This window comes from Neovison vison, chromosome 8, assembly GCF_020171115.1.
Source record: "Neovison vison isolate M4711 chromosome 8, ASM_NN_V1, whole genome shotgun sequence".
NCBI classification, from domain to species: Eukaryota; Metazoa; Chordata; class Mammalia; order Carnivora; family Mustelidae; genus Neogale; species Neogale vison.
The window spans coordinates 38918046-38941727 of record NC_058098.1 but is presented as its reverse complement, the minus strand read 5'-3'; the positions used below and the strand labels follow the sequence as shown (position 1 = coordinate 38941727).

The 23682-nt window shown below is 37.7% G+C and overlaps 1 protein-coding gene across 4 annotated transcripts in view; it reads left to right on the top strand.

Moving 5' to 3' along the window:
- The first annotated feature begins 855 nt into the window (after window positions 1-855).
- Window positions 856-23682, top strand: part of TASP1 (taspase 1) — a 283764-nt gene continuing 260937 nt past the window's right edge. For 3 of the 4 annotated variants that reach the window (XM_044263461.1, XM_044263462.1, XM_044263464.1), the window contains exons 1-4: window positions 856-887; window positions 9239-9457; window positions 13309-13376; window positions 15901-15969. In XM_044263461.1, the coding sequence (XP_044119396.1) occupies window positions 9313-9457; window positions 13309-13376; window positions 15901-15969 (282 nt within the window). In that variant the 5' untranslated portion in view covers window positions 856-887; window positions 9239-9312. Of the gene's footprint in view, window positions 888-9238; window positions 9458-13308; window positions 13377-15900; window positions 15970-21857; window positions 22009-23682 lie in introns of those variants that run through there. The other variant, XM_044263466.1, reaches the window with a different exon arrangement.

The window sequence follows — 23682 nt, the reverse complement described above, 5'->3', positions numbered from 1 at the left end:
AGTAGATGACTATCAAACTGTCACCCCAAAATTTGTGCAAGTCTTTATTGCACCAGCAATGAACAAGAGTGATTGTTTTCTCAATCCTCACCAACACGATTTAGTACCAGTCCTAAAATCTTATATAATCAGAAGAGGATTGCTATTTTTATCTGCAATTAAAATAATCGCCCCCTCCCCATTGGAACGTTTTTTCATAAATTGTACTTCTAGTAAGGGCCCAGGTCACGTTAAGCTTCTCATCCGGGGACCATACTTAGAGCTACTATTTTCAATCTCTGCTTTCTAAAACAGGTTTAAAGGTGGTTATTTGTTAATGGACTCATGTTAATAGTTACAAGGAAACATTAAATGGATTACTTTGTTACTGGTCTTGCTCTTAGAAGCGAGACGGTAAAAGAAAGGCCACCCACACTTCGATTCTCCCCAGGGCAGGGAGGGTTCCCACCTCCCACATAGAATCCTGGCATAACTCCAGTTTTCCCTACTGTAACAGGGATGCTGCAAGGACTGAAGAAATTTAAGCTCTGAAGTGACATCTCAATAAATCACGGCTACTTTAACTTCATTTCCTATCACCTCGCTGGTCTGCCAACCACTTGGATCGAAACCGGGGACTGGCTCATTAAGAATCTGGGTTAAAATAAACTGGCAGCGGCGCCTGCGCAGCCCAGAATGAGGCTCCAGGTGAAGTCGGCGTGGAACTTCAACCGCCAGGTGCAATGTTCGGAAGCAGTGGGCAGAGTCTGAGCCCCGCGTGGGCGTTTGCTTCCGGCCACGTGCTACGCGCATACCCAATGGGAAAGCTTGATGTCAGTCCCGCTTCCTCACCCTGGCAACGGGCGGGTGACTACTTCCGGTGCTGTGAGGGCTCGGAGCTGACGCTGGTGAGTGTCTCTCTTTCTCACGCTGTCCGCGCCGCTGCCGCCGCTGCGGCGCTGCCTCTGTCCAGGCTCGCGCGCTCGCTGGGACATCCTCTTCGGGGCCGGGAGGGGGCGGCGCGCAGAATGCCCACTGCCTGGGGCGGTGCTGAAGGAACGGATCCGGGACGTCCCTCGACCCCTCGGTCGCGCGTGGCGCCCGTGCCGGTCTCCTCCTCAGCCTTGGCTCTAGCCTGGCAGTCTTCCTTCTCCGGGGAAGGGACTGTCTGTGTGCGGGCAGTCCTCGCTGTCCTTCACTGACTTTGCACTCACGGGCTGCGGGGTTCTCCGAGGCAGAGGCTCGCAGAGACCCGAGGGTGTGCGCCCTAGTCCTGCGTGGCGGGTTGGGGCGAGAGCAGCCCAGCCGTGTTATAGCGGCCTGGTTAGAGTCTCTCAGGACATTAGCATTTACTGGTCCGGAGGCGGAGGAGGCAAGGACCTAGAAGAAGGAGAAGGAGCAGCTGGAGAGGAGGGTGGAAAACGGGAGCTGGAGGTGCCCTGGAAATAGAGGGCATCGTGTTTCCGGAAGGAGGGAGTAACTTGACTCGCCCCTGTAGGGGAGGGGAAATGAAAGGTATTTTCGGGACCATGTGACTGAGATCGTTGAACACTAAGCTAAGGAATTTTCATACACTCGGGAGTTTAATAATTTCCTTTTTGGTTTGTTTAAATAAAACTCCCCCCATTTGTAAAAAGCAGTACGTGCTTATTAATGAATATGTGGAAAATGCAGAAATAATTAAAAAGAGATCACCTACAGTTTCACCAAACCAGCATTTTGATCCCTCTCTATTTTTTATTGCATTTTTAACCTGTTTATGATCATAGCGTGTCTTAGATATGATTATAACCAGAAAGTATAATTGTTGTACATTGCATCCATTGCCTACCTAGATCGATCTTTTCTTTTTAAGATACAATTCACATACCATAAACCCACCCTTTTAAATTGTAAATTTTAGTAGTTTTTACTATATTCATAAAGTTGTGCACCTATTACCACTATCTAATCCCAGAACATTTCATCATCTCCAAAAGGAACTCTACCCATTACAGTCACTTCCCATTTGCTTCCCCAGTCCCTGGCAACCACTAATTAGATTCTCCCGTCTCCTTCCTCCTCCAGTCCCTAGCAGCCACTAATCTACTTCTGTGTCTGTAGATTTTCCTATTCGGAACATTTCTGGTAAATGGAATTATAGAACATGTGGCCTTTTGTGGCTTCCTTTTTTTACTTAGCATAATATTTTTAAGGTTCATCCATGTTGTGTTTTGTAGCAATATTCCATTCCTTTTTATGGCTGAATAATATTCCATCACACACACACACACACACACACACACATACACACACACATCACATTTTGTTTATCCATCACTAGTTAATGGACAGTTTAGTTGCTTCCTCTTTTTGACTATTGTGAATAATTCTGTAAAGATCCATGTACAGGTTTTTGTGTGGATATATGTTTACATTTCTCTTAGATATATATCTAGGAGTGGAATTACTGGGTCAAATGGTAATTCTGTTTAGCTTTTTGAGGAACTGCCCAATGTTTTTGAAAGTGGTCTGCACCAGCAGGATATGGGAGTTCTGATTTCTCCATATCCTTGTTTTAACAAGGATAATATAATATTTGTTTTTGAGATATACCTATGATGTTGGTACCTCACTGTGGCTTTGATTTCCATTTCCCTGAAGGATGGTAATGTTGAGCATCTTTTCCTATGCTTATCAGCCCTTTGTGTATCTTTGGAGAAATGTATGTCCAATTCCTATGCTCATTTTTATATTGAATTTTAAAAAATTTTGAAGTTGTATGAGTTCTTTTTTTTAATAGAAGTTTTTTTTTTAAAAGATTTTATTTATTTATTTGACAGAGAGTGAGAGAGGGACACAAGCAGAGGGAGTGGGGAGGGAGAAGCAGGCTTCCTGCTGAGCAGAGTGTCCAATGCAGTCCTGGGATCATGACCTGAGCCAAAGGCAGGTGCTTGATGACTGAGCCATCCAGGTGCCCCAAACATTTAAACTTTTGGTGAATTCTAATTTATCTATATTTTCTTTGGTTGGTTGTGCTTTTGGTGTCATGTCTAAAACCATTGCCAAATTCAAGATTTTGAAGATTTACTACTGTGTCTTCTCCTAAGAGTTTTACAGTTTTAGTTCTTACATTTAATTCTTGGTCTGTGTGGATCAAGGAATAGGTAGGTAGCATAGGTAGGAATCCAGGTTCATTCCTTGTATGTGCCTATCTGGTTTTTCCAGCACCATTTTTTGAAAAGACTATCCTTTCCCTATTTAAATTTTTTTAAAGGGGGCAGAGGGAAAGGGAGAGAGAGAATCTTAAACAGGCTCCATACCCAGCACAGATCCCAACGTGCATTTCCATCTTATGACTCTGAGATCTTAACCTGAGCCAAAATCAAGAGTCGGATGCTTAACTGACGGAGCCACCCTGGCGCCCCATCCTTTCCTTATTTAATGATCTTGGCACCCTTGTTGAAAAACAATTGACCATAAATAATATAGATTATCATTTTTTTAACCATTTCTCTATGTTGGACATTTGGGTCACTTCCAGATTTTTGTTTTTTTTTAAATTATCCTGTGTTAAACACAGCATAACGGGCATAAAGCCTTTTCTGTTTTTGAAGTTATTTTGGTAGAAAGTGTTCTCAAAAGTGAAATTACTGGGTCAAAGATGAAATGAGTGTGTTTTGGAGCTCATTGAATGAGGCATTAAACCTTCAATGTCAAGATGTTAAGAGCAGCAGAATGCTTCTTTATTAATCAGTTGCTATAGCTTAAGGGCTGGATTTCTATAAAAGCCTTTTGCTGTAAGATGGTTAGATTCCCTGACTTATTCTTTCGACTGCTTCTAAGAGACTAAGTAAATCTAGAGGGAAAAATTCAACACTGGGGCAAACAGGACATGTCATAGTTTTTTAAATGGCATAAAGAACAAAAAAGTGTCATCACATGCAGTAGGAAAATAAAAGTCTTTGAGAGAACTGGGGTCAAGATTTAGACCTTAAAATCAGTGCCTTCAAAGTCCCTGGGAGCAAAAATGATGTTTTATTCTGAGTTTCTCTTCTGACCTTGATAAACAGGTTAATTTGGGTTCATCTTAGTTTCAGAGATGGCTAATTTAAATATTTTTAGTAGATAGTACCTGGTTTAAAAAAAAAAACCAAAGCAAAACAGGGGCGCCTGGGTGGCTCAGTAGGTTAAAGCCTCTGCCTTCGGCTCAGGTCATGATCCCAGGGTCCTGGGATCGAGCCCCGCATCAGGCTCTTTGCTCAGCAGGGAATCTGCTTCCTCCACTCTCTCTCTCTGCCTGCCTCTCTGCCTACTTGTGATCTCTCGCTCTCTGTCAAATAAATAAAATCTAAAAAACAAAACAAAACAAAACAAAAACATCAAATGCAAAAGGCTATTAGGAGAAAATCAAGTTTCCTTTTCATTTTGCCCTTCAGTCTCCCAGTTCTCCTTGGAGGTATCCATGGTAGTATTGTTACTTCTGTTTTAATAGACTAGTTTATATATAGAGTATCTCTGGAAAGGTAGTATATACAAAGTTATACATTTTAAGGCTTTTGATACTTCCTGATAAATTCCTTTTCAAAATGGTTACTTACCTCAGTTTATGGTGGCAGTACAGTGCTAGTTAGGAAGATTCCATTTTTTTTCTATTTCTCTGAATATTCTTTCCTTAATATTGGATATCTAGTATATTTCCTCTTGTGTATATTGTCTGCTTATGTCTTTTGGCATGCCGTTCATTTTGATTGGAGTTGTCCTTTATGAGATTTATTTTGGCAGCCTTTTGTAGTTGGTTGTTTTATGATAGTCTGGATTTGGGGAGAAAAGTTAAAGTGCTTTTGTAACATTTATGCTAAGAGGTATGTGAACTGAACAAAGGTGGAGGCAGGAGGGGAAAGGAGGTTAAATGCTTGAGGGAGAAATTTAGAAGATTTGGAAAGTGGGTGCAGTCCAGGATGACTTAAAGGTAAGTTAGAAAAGGATTAGTGCTATTAAAAATAAGGCGTGATATGGAAATAACTAGATTTTTGTGGAAAAATGAGATTGTTTTGGGTAGGTTAAGAGTGAAGAGGATCCAGGTTGAACTAAGCTATCCAGGAGACTTGTGGCTAGAGCTCAAGAAGCAGAAGATAAAGAGTTACAAATACCTGATTTACTGAGAGGATTCTTTTGAAAGGTTGGCAGTGGATGAAATTGCTGAAGGAGACATTTGAGAATAGACCTGTGGACAGGGAGTCATGTCAGAGGACAAGCTTGGGAAGGGTCAGGGGGGTCATGAACAGCTAGGATGGTAGATTGGCATGCTTGCCAAGAAGAGCAGGGGATGTAAAGAAAAAAGGTTGCAGGCATCAGAGTAAGAAAAGGTCATTAGGTTTGGTAACTTGGAAAAGATACATTTATGGGAAAAGATATAGTTTATGGGAATCAGGAAACTTGTTTTTCCCAAACAACTTTATTTATTTATTTATTGGTCTTTTAATTTATTTTTAAATTATTTTTATTAACATATAATATATTATTTGCTCCAGGGGTACAGGTCTGTGAATCATCAAGCTTATACATTTCACAGTACTTACGATAGCACATACCCTCCCCAATGTCCATCACCCAGCCACGCTATCACTACCCCCCACCCCCCAGCAACCCTCAATTTGTTTTGTGAGATTAAGAGTCTCTTATGGTTTGTCTCCCTCTGGATCCCATCTTGTTTCATTTTTTTCTTTCCTAGCCATCCCCGCCCCGACCTGTCCCGCCTCTCAATCCAAACAGCTTTATTAAGATAGAATTCATTTATCATATAATTTATGCACTTTTAAAGCGTACAACTCAGTGGTATTTAGTATATTCAGAATTGTGCAACCATCACCACAATCAATTTTAGAATATTTTTATTGCCACCAAAAGAAAGCCTGCCCACATTAGCAACCACTCTTCAATTCCCCTTTAGCTTCCCAGGCCAAGGCAACAATTAATCTACATCTGTCTCTTTAGATTTGCGTACTCCGAACATTTCACATAATTGGAAACATGCAGTATGTGGCCTTTTATGTCTGACTTCTTTCACTGTTTTCAGGGTTCATTCATGCCATAGTATGTATCAGTACTTAGTTATTTTTTTATGGCTGGTTAATGTTCCATTGTATGAATGTACCACATTTTGTTTAACCATTATCAGTTCATGGACATTTGAGTTCTTAGCACTTTTTGACTATTAGAAATAATTCTGCCATAAATATCCATGTGTAATTTTTTTGTGGATGTGTTTTCTGTTCTCTTTGGTATATACCTGTGAGTGAAAGTACTGGGTCATATGCTAACTTTTTGTTAACTTTTTGTTGCGACTATTGCAGAGGATGGACAAGTTGTCAGTGTTTTAGAAACAATAAAATGAATTTTAATATCGTCACTAGTGGGAAATTGCAAAATGTCCATTTTCAAGCATATTCAGAAATAAAGGCATTATAAAAAATGAGCTGTACAGTTGTTTTCTGTTGTGTAAAAACTGTAACATGCTTATACATTTCCTTTCACTGGAAATTTTTGTGTGTTGAATGTTACTTCAAAGCTTAGCTAAAATGTTAGGCATTTTTCTTGCAGATCAGTATGTTGATGTAAATATGCTTCATCAATTTCAAATAATGATTTGTAATAATGAAATGAATACAAATGTGATAAAAAATAATCCCAGGAATATTTGATGTTAATCTACAATAATGATTTATTTTTTACTCCTTAGTCTGAACTCTAGAGATCAAATACTATAATTTGAATTACCTGTAATTTGCATGGCCTCAGAAGTTCAAGATCCAGAAAAACAAAAGCAAAAACAGAAAAACAAAACAAAGCAAAAACAGAAAAACAAAACAAAACAAAAACTTTTGGGGCCAGTATTGTTGGTTGGCCATGTTTTTGTCCATTCCCGTCCTAGGTGGGATGCATGTTGAGAACCCTCAGCATATGGTATTTGCCCTCTTAGTGAAGTTTTCAGATGAGGTCTCATAGGCTTACTCTATTTTGGAACTTGGGATTTAGCTAGTTACTTCATGTTTCCATAAATAAATAAATGAATAAAAAAGTGTTTTTTTTTTTGGAAAGTCGTATGTTCAGATTTTTCAATATTGAAAGGTATAAACTCTGAACAATAAAATTTCCATTCCACCTTTGTCCATCCATCATTCAAATCTTCTTTGGGTGACCACTATTATACTATATTTTGGGGCATATTTTTCCAGATATGTGCTTTGCATGTATACTTAGCTGTATTGTTTTTTTCTCCCCTCCCTCAAAATATGGCATTGCATATATTTCTGTACTGTGCCTTTTTTACTTACCAAAACTATCTGTAAGATTAGTCAATCTGTATTGTATATCAAGAATATTGTCATTTTTTTTTCCAGTGGCTGCTTTTATTTTAACTACTTACATCAAGACATATTGTTGGTTCATATCTTTCAGAGTGCATTTGTAATTTTGATTGATTTTGCCAGAATGCTCTTGTTGAGTTTTGTCATCTTATGCTGCCACTAGCAGTTGTGTGAGAATTCTTGTTTCTCAGTAACCTCAAAACCTGATATCATTTTGATGTTGGTCATCCCAGGTTAAAAATGGCATTTGGATGTAGTTTTATTTTGTATCTCTCTTTTGAGTGAGATTTAGCATCTTTTGATCTATTTACACTGTTCTACAATTTTTCTGTTAACTGGGATTTGCCTATTTGCCCTTTGTTGCCTTGTTTTAGTCATTTGTTGGAATTCTTTATTTATTAGGCCAGTCAGACCATTAATGGGTTTAGAGTTAAATGAAAGCTAATGTTAGAGTAGAAGTTGCTTCCTTTCTAATTGAAATGCCGTATTTCAGTGCTTCTCAGACCATCTCTGGTGTAAAAGACCAGCTTTAAAAAATTTTTAGTCCATTGTTGACTATTTTTTACAAAATGTAAAAGAACAAAAACTAAAACCAAAAAAAAAGCCAAGCCCCAAACAAAACTGAAATATAGAACCGTGAATGAAAGATAAAAAAATAATGGAATATTATGCAGCCATCAAAATTTGAACTCTTACCATTTGCAATGATGATGATGGAATTAGAGGGTATTATGCTAAGCAAAATAAGTGAGTCAAAGAAAATTATTATATGATCTCACTGATATGTGGAATTTAAGAAGCAAGGCAGAGGATCATAGGGGAAGAGAGGAAAAAAATGAAATGAGAAATCAAGAGAGGGAGACAAACCATAAGAGACTCTTAATCTTAGGAAACAAACTGAGTGTTGCTGGAGCGGTGTGGGGGTGTGGGGTGGGATAAAGGGGTGATGGACACTGGAAAGGGTTTGTATTGTAATGAGCACTGGGTATTGTGTAAGACTGATGAATCACAACCTGTACCCCTGAAACAAATAATATATTATATGTTAATTAATTGAAGTTAAATAGAAAAGAATAAAAAATATAAAAATAAAAGCTCAATTTTATTATATTTAATAGATAATATTGCTTCAAAAATATAAACAAGAAGGAAAAAATATAAAAAGTGTACACATTGTTGAAAATGTGTATATAAACCAATTAATATATGAATAAAATAAGTCTCTTACAGACTGGTAGCAAACCCTGATCTGCAGACCACACTTTGAGTAACACAATTTTTTTGGATTAGGCAACTAAGTCACTTTTTATGCTACTATTTATGTTTTATATTGGCAAAGAAAGACTCCCTACTTTTCAGTTTAGAATAGGGTATAGAGTTTATCTAACAGTGTGAAACTAGGTTTCTTATTGTGGTAATCATTTCACAGTATGTGTGTGTGTCAAATTGTTTTGTACACCTTAAAATTATACAATTTTATATGTTATGTCATAGTAAAGCTGGGGAAGAAAAAGTTAGCTGTAATATAGACTTTATATCGAGCCTTGGTGGTGTTAATTAGCATCACTAGTGACTCTAGAATGTCCCAAAGATTATTAACATTTGGATCGAAGGAAGTAGAAAGTGATATTTAAGTTATTTTGAGGTTTTCTTCAGTGTAAATACAATGAAAGATAAAATTCCTCTGGACTGCATACGAAGTCTTTTTACAACAGTTCTTTTGTTTATATGATTTTAAGTAAGTATTGTTTGTGGACAGATTTAAATCCTAACTTTTTCATATTCTTTGTATTACCCAGTTAAGTAACTTTAAAATTAGGTTTTTGGAATGTTATCTTTATACAAATTTGTATAATTTATGTGTATGTTAGTGAAAGAAATGTATACCATCTTTGCCTGTTTTTCTTTAGGGTAATTCCTCTCCTGCAATTACTTTTGGATGGAAGTATGTACTTTTCCCAATAGAAGATGGTAATCTCAGAGAATGACCATGGAGAAGGGGATGAGTTCTGGAGAAGGGGTGCCTTCCAGATCATCTCAGATTTCGACTGTTAAAATAACAGTCAAAGAGTTGGAAACAAAGCAGTCCCATAAGGAGAAGCGAGGGGGCTTTGTGTTGGTACACGCAGGTAAGCTCTAAGTGGGCGAGTTGGAAGATGAAAAAAAGTTGATTTTTTTGCCCCTTACCTTGAAGTATACTGAACTGAATTTCACATCTGTAGGAGGCAAACTGCCAGAGAGGAGTTGGAACCAAAGGGATTGACTGCAATATAGGTCTCTCCTGCTTCCTGCTTGAAAGATCTTATAATTATAGCTCTTCCTATGTTTTCTTCACTTCTCTACCCCATTATTTACTTTTACCCCATATAATAGATATAATTAGGTAGTATTAAAATCAGGCAAAGTAATTTCTTAAACTCTGGTTTGTGTATTTAAAAATGATGCTGCTGAAAAATTTTATTGACCGCATATTTGACTATGGCTATTTATTTAAAAAAGATTTTATTTATTTATTTAAGAGAGAGACAGAGCACTTGTGTGGGGGAAGAGCAGAAGAGGAGGTGAGTGGGGAGACTGTATCTCAAGCAGACTCCATGCCGAGCAGGAGCCCAGTGCAGGGCTCTATCCCATGATCCCAAGTCATGACCACATCTGAAATCAAGAGTTGGATACTTAATTGACGGAGCCACCCAGGCGCCCCAACTATAGCCATTTTAGAGTATAATAGTACGCAGTCATAAAGCTAATTTGCCTTTTTCATGTTATAAGTGAGGAAGAGAGATTAAGTAGCTTTGGCCACACGGCTAGGTTGTGCTAGGGCCAGGTTAAGACCTGTAAGTGGACCTTAAAGTGCCAGTGTAGCACTTTTGACAATACAGAGGACCTGGAGGACAGATGCAGTGAACTTCAATCCCTGGGTCTCCAATCATTTGAAGACTTGGGTTTCAGGGGCACCTGGGTGGCTCAGTGGGTTAAGCCTCTGCCTTCGGCTCAGGTCATGATCTCAGGCTCCTGGGATCGAGCCCCGCATCAGGCTCTCTGCTCAACAGGGAGCCTGCTTCCCCCTCTCTCTCTGCCTGCCTCTCTGCCTACTTGTGATCTCTCTCTCTGTCAAATAAATAAACAAAAATCTTTAAAAAAAGGGGGGGGGGTTTGGGTTTCAGAGTAGTGCATCTCTGCTCAGGTCTGCCCAGCAGACTTTTTTTTTTTTTTCCTTAAGTCTTTTTTTTCCCCCTTGCATTTACTTACAATTCATGACTTCTGTGAAGAGAGAAGGAATGGCTAGATCTCCTTTTAACTTTCCTCAGATAGTCAGGCAGAGTGGAATCAAGATTAACTTTGATATGGGGTAAGGAGTAGAGTTGGTGTCATGCCTGGTCATTAAGCTTTGGCTGTATATGGACTAGATGACTTTGGAAGTCTTACTGTACCTATTCCAGGAGAATCAGAAAACCCAGGTTCAATTTGCTTTTATTTCAAAAGATTTTACAAAGAAATGAGGTACATTTTAGAAATAACCCAGTTAGAAGTAGACTTGGAAGCAGAACCCTGCCTTCTACTACACCATGTTGGTGCATCTTTAATGGTACCCAGTGAGTTATTTCATTCAGAATGAGTATGTGACAAATGTACAAGAAAGGTTTGAAATTTGTAACATGCAGCAACATAGAACTTTTTTTTTTTTTTAAGTTTTATTTATTTATTTATTTGATAGACAGAGAGAGAGGCAGGCAGAGAGAGAGGGGGAAGCAGGCTCCCTGCTAAGCAGAGAGCCCGATGTGGGGCTCGATCCCAGGACCCTGAGATCATGACCTGAGCTGAAGGCAGAGGCTTAAACCACTGAGCCACCCAGGCGCCCCTAGAACTTTTGATTAGTTGGAAAGCATTGCTTTCTATGACTATCATGGTGGTATCCCTCTTCTTTCAGACACTCACTAAATGGGAATGGCTCCTAGATGAAGTTGGTGCTGGGTGCCAGCAATAATAGGAGGAAATCTGGGTTATGGCAGGAAAATACGTGGATTAAGGTCACCCTCTCCTAAGTTAATAGAAGGTCAGATAGACTGATTATGTAGAAATATGTCTTACACATTTAAGGTACAAAATTTCAGTTCCTCATCCACTGTAGAGATTTTAATGCTTTTTTTTTTTTTCTTAAACTAGGGGAGACTTGCCCAAATGTCAGTCATTTGATTTTAAGATTTCTTGACTTTTCCTAGATCTATATACTACTTATACTGTTTATCTCATATTTAAAAGCTGAACACTTAAGTTAAAACTTGAAAGATGAAACTTGTCTTTACTTAAATGAAATGTCAGTGTCACTTGCATGAGGAGAAAATAACTTTTTAAAATAGTGCAAGCAAAACAGTGTGATTAAATTTTAGCTGAATCCTGTCATATGTCAGTGGCTTAGATCCTGAGGCTTTCTTCCCTTTAGATAGATAGATAGAGAAACTACAAAGTGCTAACCAGATATGAAAGATGTACTGTAGCCGTGCTGAGACTTTTCCTTATTCAAAACGAAGCATTTGTATGTTAAATCCTATTAAAACTGTCAACCATCCTCTAAAGTTACCTACTTAGTAGTAGTGTTCCATGATTTGGGATATATTGCTGAAAGATTGGGCCCCCAGATCTAAGATGACAGACATGTTAGAAGACCACGAAGAGAGGCCTGTTAAATATTGGTGCAGGCTCTCTGAGGTTTCAGAGTTCTGAGAAATAGGATTAGAATAAGGGGTTCCTGTTGGTTTGGCATTTTTTCTGTTCTCCTGGGTCCCTGACTGATATATTCACGAGCCATTTCTTTCTCTGGTCTGAGGAAGGGTGGGGTAAGTTTATGTCTGAGTCTGTAGACCCACTTGAGGAGCCTTGAGGCTTAGAAACGCAGTTCTTAACCTTCCTTCTGTTGGACCCCCGTGGGGCCTTGGTGTTTAGGTGAGGGGGGGCATTCAGAGCTCTGTTAAAGAACTTTGTTTAGAAGCCTAACCATCAACAGAATTTAAGGGCCCTTTTTTTTTTTTTTTTTTTAAGATTTTATTTATTTATTTGACAGAGAGAGATCACAAGTAGGCAGAGAGGCAGGCAGAGAGAGAGGAGGAAGCAGGCTCCCCGCTGAGCAGAGAGCCCGATGCGGTACTTGATCCCAGGACCCTGAGATCATGACCTGAGCCGAAGGCAGCGGCTTAACCCACGGAGCCACCCAGGCGCCCCAATTTAAGGGCCCTTTAAGGGCTCTTGGTTTCTTTCTTATTTAGATTATTCTCAAATCTCTAAGTAAGCAAGTATTAAAACTCTCAGGGAAACAAATTTCAGAGCGAGTCTCTTGAGGCAGTTGTTGGGTGTTTAAGAGATGGGGATCACCGGGATTTCTAATAGGCTGACTGAAATATGCTCTCACCGAGGTTTCAGAGACACGGTGCGCTATATTCCCACAGTGAGAGGATGTAAAAAGTGTGCATGGGAATGGTGGTATTTGGTAGTTGTGGAGAGGTGGGATGTAATACTCCTCAACCTCAAATGTTATTTAGACACTACCTAGTTTTTCGAAGTTACTCTTAAGAATTCAGAATTCTGAACAGTACTTTGCCAAATGGCAGGCACTTTCTAAAGGTCAACAGAAAGGAACTTGAAGGAACTCTGTTCCTGACACCTCCTAGGTTATCAACCCTACACCAAAAAATCTCCTGGCTTTGGAGAAAGGTTTTTGAAAGATGGTCTTGGTGGAGGCTGTTTGGGAATACGAGCTATTTCTAGTATCTCTGGCAGGAAAATAGCCTTTGAAAAAGGAGGTAAGACATGGCATTAAAAAGGCTTATGTGCAGAAGGAATCTATTAGAGTTTGAAAACTCCGTGCATCTAGGACAATAGCTTTATTTCACCAGGAGAGCATCAGTTTGTATGAACTATTTATATAAGTAAAATCTCTAATATTTTGATGATAACTAACAACTGGTTGTTTTTTTCCCTACTGTAGGTGCAGGTTATCATTCTGAATCCAAAGCCAAGGAATATAAACATGTATGCAAACGAGCTTGTCAGAAGGTATGAACAGAGTGTGTCTGATGGAAACATTTCAGTTTTGGCCAGCAAGCAGCCTTTTTTTTTTTTTTTTCTTTTAAAAGATTTTATTTATTTATTTGACGGAGAGAGAGAGATCACAAGTAGGCAGAGAGGCAGGCAGAGAGAGAGGGAGAAGTAGACTCCCTGCTTAGCAGAGAATCCAATGTGGGGTTCCATCTCAGGACCCTGAGATCGTGACCTGAACCAAAGGCAGAGGCATAACCCACTGAGCCACCCAGGCGCCCCTACCAACAAACAGCTTTACCTTGAAATTCAAAATGTTAAGGTTTGACTTCTAAGATGGTCTTTAGTTTTGACCATGAGCTTATTTTGCTCATATTTGTGGAGTGTCTTTTTTGTTTTGTTTTGTGTTTTTTATTCTCCAAATGATACTTAGATGTCTCCCTTCATTTCCCTGCTTAAAGTCTGTATTTTTGGAATTGTGGGCATGTAATTATATATCTTTTAATCTTTGCAAAGGCATTGAGCTCCATTGAAGGAGTAGGGAAAACAGTTCAAAGACAGCTGATGTGTCTTTCTGTGAAGAGAAGAAAATAAATAATAAAAAACTAAAATGGATGCTTTTCTTAGGGAGATTATCCTGTGCTTTTTCCTTCTGTTTTTCATTATGTCATTTGTATCGTAGCAAATTCATTGTCATTCCTGAGTTTAGCTTTGCTCTTGTTCTCAGTTGTGCTTTTTTTCTCTTTGGCTTTGAGGTTTTGCTAAATTGTTGAATACTTAAATGTGGAGGCAGGAATGGATTCAGAAGAAGTATTGTTTGTTTTTATTTTGATCTTGACTGTATACTCTTATTGGCAAAGCTTCCATTACTTTTTATGCAAATATAACTTTAGTGGCTAGTATATCGAGTAAATATGGGTCTCTTCCAGCTCTTCATTTATAATTAAATATTATTTGAAAGAAAGATTATGCTTTATTAGAGATCCAAGCTTTTTCTTACGAGTGAAATCACATAAATAAATAAGAATATTTTGTTATGGGGATTTTATTGTTTTTCTGAAATTTATAATAAAGCTAAAAGTTCTCTAAACTATTTCATATTTTTTAATCTTAATTTTCAAAGTTTAAGATGTTTACATCATCTGAAAAAAGTAAGTTTTATACAACTATAGTCTTAGAATCCTAATACATGTGGAATGAATACTCAGCCTCCTCAATTTACACAGTGAATGAACTTCTTAAAAGTTTAATGAGAAATATAACTCTTAGCTTTTGAGCATTTTCTCTGTTGACTAAATTGGAGCTTTAATCGTTTATTTAGAGATTAGTTTTCCTTCTTTCTCTTTTCCTTTATACTCTAGAAGTAAGGTGATTTTGTGGGCCTTTACTCTCTATAGTTTATATTACAAAAGAACATGATTTTTTAAATCTCAATATATTATACAGTAATCTTCCCTTTTCCAAGGAGGATATGTTTCAAGACCCCCAGTGAATGCCTGAAACTGCATATGTACTGAACCATATATGTACCCTTCCTATATATACATACCTTTGATAAAGTCTACTTTATAAATTAGGCACAGTAAGAGATTAAAAACAGTAATAATAAAATAGAACAGTTACACTGTGTGTGTATAAAGGTTGTGTGAATGTGGTTTCTTTCTCTGTGAAAATATCTAACTATACAGTACTCACTTCTTCTTCTTGGGATGATGTGAGATGATAAAATGCCTCCATGATGGGATGAAGTGAGTGAATGACTTAGGCATTGGGGCATAGTACGAGGCTACTCTTAACCTGATATTATGTCAGAAAGAGGATCATTTCCTTCTGGACCGCAGTTGACTGGGTGTAACTGAAATGGGATAAGTGGGAACCACTGTAGGACCAAAAATATTTTGTCACATGTATGTGTCCATCTAAAGATTCTGAAGTATTTCTGTGACTGAGAGTCATTGTTTTTTATAGTTAGGGGTGTGGAGTGTATAGCAGTAGAGGATGTTATTAGCTTAGTCTGATATTCAATTATGTATATAAAATATGAATTATGAGGATATCTATTTTTTCTTTTTCCAAATAGTCATTTAAATTCCAGTTAACATACAGTGCAATATTAGTTTCAGGTGTAGAATTTAGTGATTCATCACTTACATACAGCAGCTGGTGCTTACCACAACAAGCATCCTCCTTTGAATTATCAGGATATTTAAACCAAACTAAATGTCTGTGGCTGTTTCTGAATTGCCATGTGATGAATGAGACCCATTCATTTATTAAATTGCCTGCACTTTGCGTTTAGTGGCTAAATTTTTATTCATTGTCTTAATTTGAGGGTTAAGTGAACTGTATCATGAAGTATCTTGAAAAAAGCCCGTGCTTGTTGTAAATCTAAATAGGTTATGCCTTGAAGTATGGAATGGAACTAGTGATCAATTTTTATTAACTCTAAATGTCTGCTACACTTCTTTAAGGTTTTGGATAGTTTCTGGTGTTTGGGGAGTTGTGGTTTTACAATGAATAATCTCTCCCCTTGGTTTCATAGGCAATCGAAAAGCTACAGGCTGGTGCTCTTGCGACAGATGCAGTGACTGCTGCTCTGGTGGAACTTGAGGTATTTCTTCTCTGTGTTTTATTTAAAATATTTGTGAGTTTATGTTCATTATGCTTCAGTGACGTGAAAATGTTGAGTTAGTTAACTATTAATTATATGACTAGTGTTTCCCAACTGTATTAATAAAGTTATGAAGAAACCTGTGACAGAGGGTTAGGTTTTGTTTTCACTGGGGACATCTCCCCATCCTTTTTTTGTGAGCTTCATGAATACCAAAGTGATTGGTGTTTAGATACTTAAATTTTCTTGTTATGTTCAGTAGGAAGATTCCTGAAGTTAATTCCCCTTCCCCGAAAGTATTACACGTTTTCTTATTCAGGAAACAAAAAAATTACAGCTGTTTAGAAGTGTCTAAAATAGAAGGGGAAGTTTCCTCATAAATCTAACAGTTAGATTTGTATCCTGAAGCCATGCTATATGAAATGTGTCTTGTCCAGTGTGATTAAGTTGGTTTCTGGTTAACTGAAGACATGGAGAAATTCGGTGGGGAGGCTTTCAAGGTCACTGTACTTTTATACTGTATAGGGAGGGACTGGAACTTTGAGGATAAATTTGTCCTGGAGATATTGAGGCCTTCAGAAAACTGCCTTTGTTGCTCAGACTTAAAGAAGATAGATTGTGTTAGTCTGTATAGAGGATTATAGTGAACAAATAGTTTTCTAGTTGAGAAGACTGCTTGGGAAATCAAGATATGAAAATAAAACAGTGATGAGTTTGAGATAAGAGGTAGATGGAGTGGGTCTTCCCAAGTTGACTGGATTGTGGCCCTTTTGTTTAGGTTCTCATATCAGAGCACCTACCCAGTCATGTCAGGCCTTTCTTTTCTCTGTGAAAATTGCCCAGGAGTTTATGAGACATCCTGGCCATGTTTTCTATATATTCCCCTGCTTAGTTGTGGAGCTACACTTTTGATCATGCTTTGTAGATTTTAATCTCTCCTGTTAATGCCTTCAGATGGGTCCAACTATAGCCGAGGAAGGTGAACATCTATGATGGGTACAAGTTCTTTTGTAGTTTGGTTCCTGAGACATCTGACTTGGGATATGTAGTCCCTTCCTGTTTGTGACTGATGCATATTATACTAGCTCTACCAGCCCTTAGCCCGGGGCACCTCACAGATTCTCCTTGAGTCAGTTTTTCCATTTATTATATGGGGGTAATTCCTATTTCATAGAGTTCTAAAGATTGAGTTTAACATATGACAAGCCCTGAGAAGTTAGTAATTATTACTATTATGAAGTGCTTTGGAAATGATATATATGAGGTGAATATTTATGGTGACTATCAATGAAATGTTTTTACAATGTCAAGAAAAGGTCAACTATATATTGTGGATGAAAGGAGAAAAGTGCTCTAAGAAAGAAGATTGATATACTTACCATGGGATCTTACCTTTACTCAAAACACAGAGAAAGCTTCATCTAACTTAATTCAGTTGTTGATTGCAAATCACTCTCCTTTGTGTGTAAGAGAATGTCCTGAGATTATCATTATCAGTGGTGCATAGATGGAGTCAGTGTGGGTCCAGGGAAAGAAAAAGAAGTTCATGAGTAGCTGGGAGATAATACTGTAATGGCAACTGTGAATACAAAATTGACTAAATTAAGTTTTACTTTTCTTTTCATCTTAGAATAACTTTAATTTTCTCAAGTCATACTTTATATCATGTTGAATATTTTATTACACTTTTCTCCATGATGAATCAATCATACTTTTAAAGAATTTACCTGTTTATGCTTAAAAGTGATTAAAAATACATTCTGGAATAGTAAGTTAATCATGAATAAGTGAGCTCTATAGTTTTGAGTGATGACCTCTGTTTTTTAAGAGCGTGGATAGGGAGTTCTTTTTTAAACAAACTTGTTTTATTATTTTTGACTGGGCTGTGTTACACGGATGATGGGAGCACAGGAGTGAGTTTAGTATATTTCTCTTCCCCCAACCCCACTGTTAAATTTGGAGAAGAATTTCAATTAATTGTCTTTAAGAATCATTTTGATGTGGAATCTTTGAGGTATCTTAGTAGTTTAAAGGCTAAGGTCACTGGAAGAATTTTCCTAAATCTTAAGAATTATGTTGGAAGTCATGTTTGTACTGCCCCCTGCAGTTTCGATTGCTTTGATTCACCACCTTTAAGCAAGGTGAGGTTTTCAAGAGTTCAGTTGGAGTATTGTAATAGTTCGGGTCAATGGAATGATATAAGGAAATCAGATTCTAATATTTTCTGTACTTAGAAAATTAAAAGTAGGGACGCCTGGGTGGCGCAGTTGGTTGGACGACTGCCTTCGGCTCAGGGCGTGATCCTGGAGTTCCCGGGATCGAGTCCCACATCAGGCTCCCAGCTCCATGGGGAGTCTGCTTCGCTCTCTGACCTTCTCCTCACTCATGCTCTCTCTCACTGTCTCTCTCAAATAAATAAATAAAATCTTTAAAAAAAAAAAAATTAAAAGTAACAATCTTAAGTCCTTTCAGCTTACTGAAAAGTCCCAGAGAGTTTGGTTTGTAATGTATTACATTTAATTTGAGAGTACCTACTTTTCTTTTCTTTAGTTTTGACCAATCTATTCAGTCAAGCTAAGTCTTGTCCTGATTGCTGAAATTATACCTTTTTTTTGGACTTTGGGATGTACTTTTTTTGGGTACAAAAAGCCCTTATTTTTTCAACTTAGGCAGAATTACTTGAACACTTTACTGACTGTGGGCTGAAGTGACTGAAATGGTTTAATGGTCCTTACTGGCTAGAAGGGATATCTGACCTGTATTTAAGGAAAAAAAAATATATACATATAGATATACATATATGTATATCTATATATCTATCTCTGTGTGTGTGTGTGTGTGTGTGTGTGTGTGTGTGTATAAATAATGCGCACCTGGGTGACTCAGTCATTAAGCGTCTGCCTTCTACTCAGGTCATGATCCCAGGGTCCTGGGATCAAGCCCCACATCAGGCTCCCTGCTCCCCGAGAATCCTGCTTCTCCCTCTCCAACTTCCCCTGTTTATGTTCCTGCTCTCGCTCTCTCTCTCTCTGTCAAAGAAATAAATAAAATTTCAAAAAATATATATACATATGAGAATTTGCACTTACCCAAAGAGTCAAAAGTACACTGATTTCAACTCCATGCCATAGGGGAGGAAGAGACAAGGTAGAAGAAATTTATTTGTATAGCCACATGCACACTTATGCAGGCCATCTAGACACATCATTTTTGACCTTTTCTTAGAAACCGATTACCTTGTGTAGTTTCATTACCCTTGTTTACTACTACAGACAAGTGATGTTATCCTAAGACTACCATTTCTGGACAGTAGAGGGGTCTTTCTGTCATTTAAAGGAGTGGGGAGGTGAGTGCATAAGATCTGCCTGTTAAACTTACCAGCTTCTCTCCTCAGGATTTTGGGAAGGAAGGTGGCCGCTTCATTTGAGGCGTGCTCTACAGTATGGGAATGAAAATGATATGACACCAAAGTGCATTTTGTTTATCTTCAAAATGTGAAGAGGGAAATGGAAAGGCTAGTTTACAGATTGTATTTTAATTTACTGTTAAACTGATTTGGCCCTATTGTTTCACTTAGCTGTTTATAGCTTTTTTGAGATTGTCCTTACAACTGATGGAAAAGTGATTTCTATCTTTTGGATAGTGCAGTTTTGATCTCATGATAGTGGAGAAGAGGTATTGTGAAACATCTTGATCTTCTTATCTGGGGCTATTCATTTGGAAGACAGTTCTTTTCATGGCTGCTTTGGAATAGTTTTGGTTCAGGTAGCGGCAGTGGATTATAAACTCTACACCATAATTTTGCACATTTCACATGGTATAGCTTCTGATATGAATTTCTTCTTTGAGGAAATTGGTTATAGCTCTGGATGAGTCAACTTAACTTAGAAAGTGTGTCACAGATTCTGATGGAAAACAGGCTTCTTGTAAAATCCTTACTGAAGCTCCCTTTGCGCATCAATGTTTTTCTGAGAAAATGTTAATGTAATTAATAATAATTTCTTTTTTTTCCAATTTATTTATTTTCAGAAAAACATTATTCATTATTTTTTCACCACACCCAGTGCTCCATGCAATAATTTCTAATAAGGAATTCCTTTCTAATAAGGAATCATGGATGAAATGTGAATGACACACTTTTGAGAGGTCATTTGTAGTCATGCATGAGAAAACTGATGAATCTGGCTGAGAGTTTGAATTATGTAGGCTTTCAGAGATTTTGGTCAATTCATTTTGAAAACTAGTTATTTTGGTAGATAGAATACTGTGTATTAAAAATTGTGGTAGATATAGCTTTGAAATTTCATATAGTGAGAGGCAGCTTGCACAGTCTCCTTTGTTAAAAATGTTTTGTTGAGTTTATATTATTCTAAGTGGACACCGCAGTTCTTATGTTGACTTAATTTGATTCATCCTTTAAGGCTCCCTATGATCAGGGGAGATGGTAAGTCATGGCTGAAATTAGTTTATTGTCCAAATGCTTTAACATTTAAAGAACAGATTATATCGGGCACATGTTTTTATATCTGTTTGCTAGAAGCTGTTGTCTGTGGGTCTCTGTTTAATCCAATGTAATACTTGCTTATAAACTCTAGGAAAGTTCTTTAAGAAGTAACTTCTTATAGATGGCCAATAGTTTGGGATGTGAGAGGAAAAAAACTGTTTGGATTATGACATATTTATATTATTATATATAATATCATTACACTTTTATCTGTCTCTGTATCCTCTTATACCTAGAGCCAGCTCTGCATGCGTTTCTTTAAGGCAGGGATCTCCAGAATGTCATCACTGTTGACTAGTCTGTTGTTGGTGCCCCCAATCAAGCCTCTGTGCAGTTGCAGGATTAGGCCACACCCCCTGTTCTTGGCCTGGCATTGTAAATGTGTGCCACAGGGAGGGAGAGAGAGAGCGAGAATCTAAGGCCTGCCAGTCCTTGAAATACTTGGTGGTCGTGGAGATGGTATGGATTGCTCCTGGCATATGCGTATATCTAGGATGGAAGGGGATTTGGGAATGGCTGATATACCCCACTTCCTCTCAACAGACCTATTTGAAAGTTTGCTTGTGGAGTTTCTTTGTGAGTAGACACTTAACCACATCCTGCCATATACCCTACTCAGTGTTTTTTTTTTTGTTGTTGTTGTAAAAAATGGGGCATTTGTTTTATAGGTGTTTCTGTTTATTGGGGAGGTTAGAAGAGTATGTAAATAAATGAGCATCTCCATTTTTCTGAACATTTTTGGTTTGCAGAGATCATCTTTTCATAAGCAGAGGGTAGCTGAGTATTTCAGTGGTTCCTTGCTTCCTCCTCCCTTCCCCTCCCATGAGGCGTTGAACACATTGGAAGACAGCTTGATGCATTTAGCTCACATATATACAAGTGCCCATTAACTATAATATGACTGATGAGTCTAATTTTAGACCTAACACTCTTGAAAGTCTCATTTTTCTCTTCAATTGATAATATCTTTTATTCTCTGTAATGTGGGGAGGACCTGTTTTTGTGTATTTTGAGTTTTACTTTTTATTCTTTGTAGTACTTAACCTGTTTTCATTGCATGAAGTGTGAGTTTTGTCTTTAGATTTTCTTTTTCCTTTTTTTTTCCCCCCCAACTTGGTATCATTGATTATTTCAGTCAAAGACCCCATTTTGCCTGTCTGTTTAGCATTATTTCCAGTGGTGCTTCAGTATTTCTGTGTATTCCAGCTGTTTATAGAGTCTTTATGTTTCTCTGCATTTTTTTTTTTTTGTTTTATTTTTTGAGGTGTACATACACAGTTACACTTCATGGAGTTGCATCCAGCCAAGTATCCATGTTCTTCTTGTGAAGAGGCAGAGAAAATCACCTCTCCCAAGAATTTCCACCTTCTGACCAAGGGAAATGTGTCCTGAAGAGCTGTACGCAGATGGGAGGCAACTTGTTTGCTTGTTCTGCTGCTAGAGCATTGATTTAATTAGAAGACAGGCTGTGGGTGGCCATGTGCAGACAAAGAAGCACCAGACATGTCGAGCCCAGTTAGCCTGGGACAGTAAAAGTAAGTTACACTCTTTTTAAAACACTTTTGAGTAGTGATGCTAATTCTTGCCTTTAGTACTAAGGGGCAACTTGTAACTTACTGTTTGTGTTTATACAGTAGGTACACCTGTTCTTTTCTGAGGACCCTAGAAATTAAATGTGCTTTCTAGCACAAAGTACCTGCTTAATGGAAAAGCAGTCATTTTTTTTTCTTTAAAAATTTTTTTTAGAATAAAAAGCAAACTGAATCAATTATTACATTCTGATTTAATTTTACACTACATCAAAACTGTGTATTAGTTTTTGGTAAAGTCAAAACACTGAAGTACAGAGCTTATTATGTTTTACTTTGTACTGATGGGAACATTAAACAGTTTTCCCTTTTATCTAGCCATTTCTTGGTAAGTTGTGTGGACCTTATCAGATGTATTCATCTTGGCTGAATCTAGAAGATATGGCCCAAGACTAGACTTAGCAGTTCCTGTGGAGCATGTAGTTTTATATGTGAACCCTCATTTTGCTGTTGGAATTGGTACTCTCCAAGAACATACTACATTTTGGAATTCAGTTTTGAGCTACTTAAAGCTGCATTTGGTAGTACAATGGAGTTGGTGGTAATCTGTGTTTTGGCTGTGTGGAAGCAATTTAGACTTATGAATTGAGTCCTGTATGTCCTAAGATATTAGATTCATTGGCCCTTATATTTGTATTAGTGTGACTATTGAATCATTTTGTGTGTGTGCATGTGTGTATTTGGGTCATCAGTTTTATAATCGAATATCTACTGTTGTTTTTTTTCCTCCTTTTTTGTAATTTCTGGGCTAAGAAGCTTTTTCTGTGTTGAACATTATCACAGGCTGATATCATGAAAGACTGCCCTCTGATTTTAAGTTTTTGCCCATTTTCCCAGATTTATTTAGAATCTGGAGAGGAAGGAAGAGACTTACATTACATGATTTTTAGGAATCCCATCAGGATCACATCCTAATTCCCACTCCAAAGCAGGACAAAATATTGCTTCAGTTTTCTTTCATTCATATTCTCTCTGTTCATCTCTCTCCAGTTCTTATGTGTGTAGTAGGTTTTACCTAAATGTTAGAATAATGCAGGATCGCATCCCACTATAGCGGAGCAAACAATTTATAATTAAATTCTAGGCATCCCAGTTGATGAAAGTTCTTTGGTCATTCCCACTGCCAGGGAATTGTTACTAGTTGTCATTCTCACTTAGGGTCTAGTCTCCTGCATGGTACACACATTTCCTGGTAGTTCATGACACGCTTATTATACTAGAACGTAGGATATCAACACTGTTAACACTTGTTAGGCTTCTTAGAAAATCCAGAGTGAGGAACTTATTTATGTTTTCTTTTCTTGGAGTATGTGCAGATGTTAACATTTTCTAGTGATTTGAAGTCATCTTAATAAAAAGAAGCATTATAGGTTACTACTTATAAGTTAGTAATCCCCCTTTCTCCCCTCCAATTCTCACCAGGTCCTCACCTCACTTTGATAGAAGGATGACTTAAGTCATTGTGATCCCGTGGTCTGTTAGGTTCTTTTTGAGTGATATTTCCATATTATTGTCAACATGGTTAAAAGGTGTAATTATTTAGGTTGAAGGGAAGTGTAAGTGGATGCCAAATTTAGCTCTACTAGAGAAACAGCTACATTTGTCTCTTCTATTGTAGCT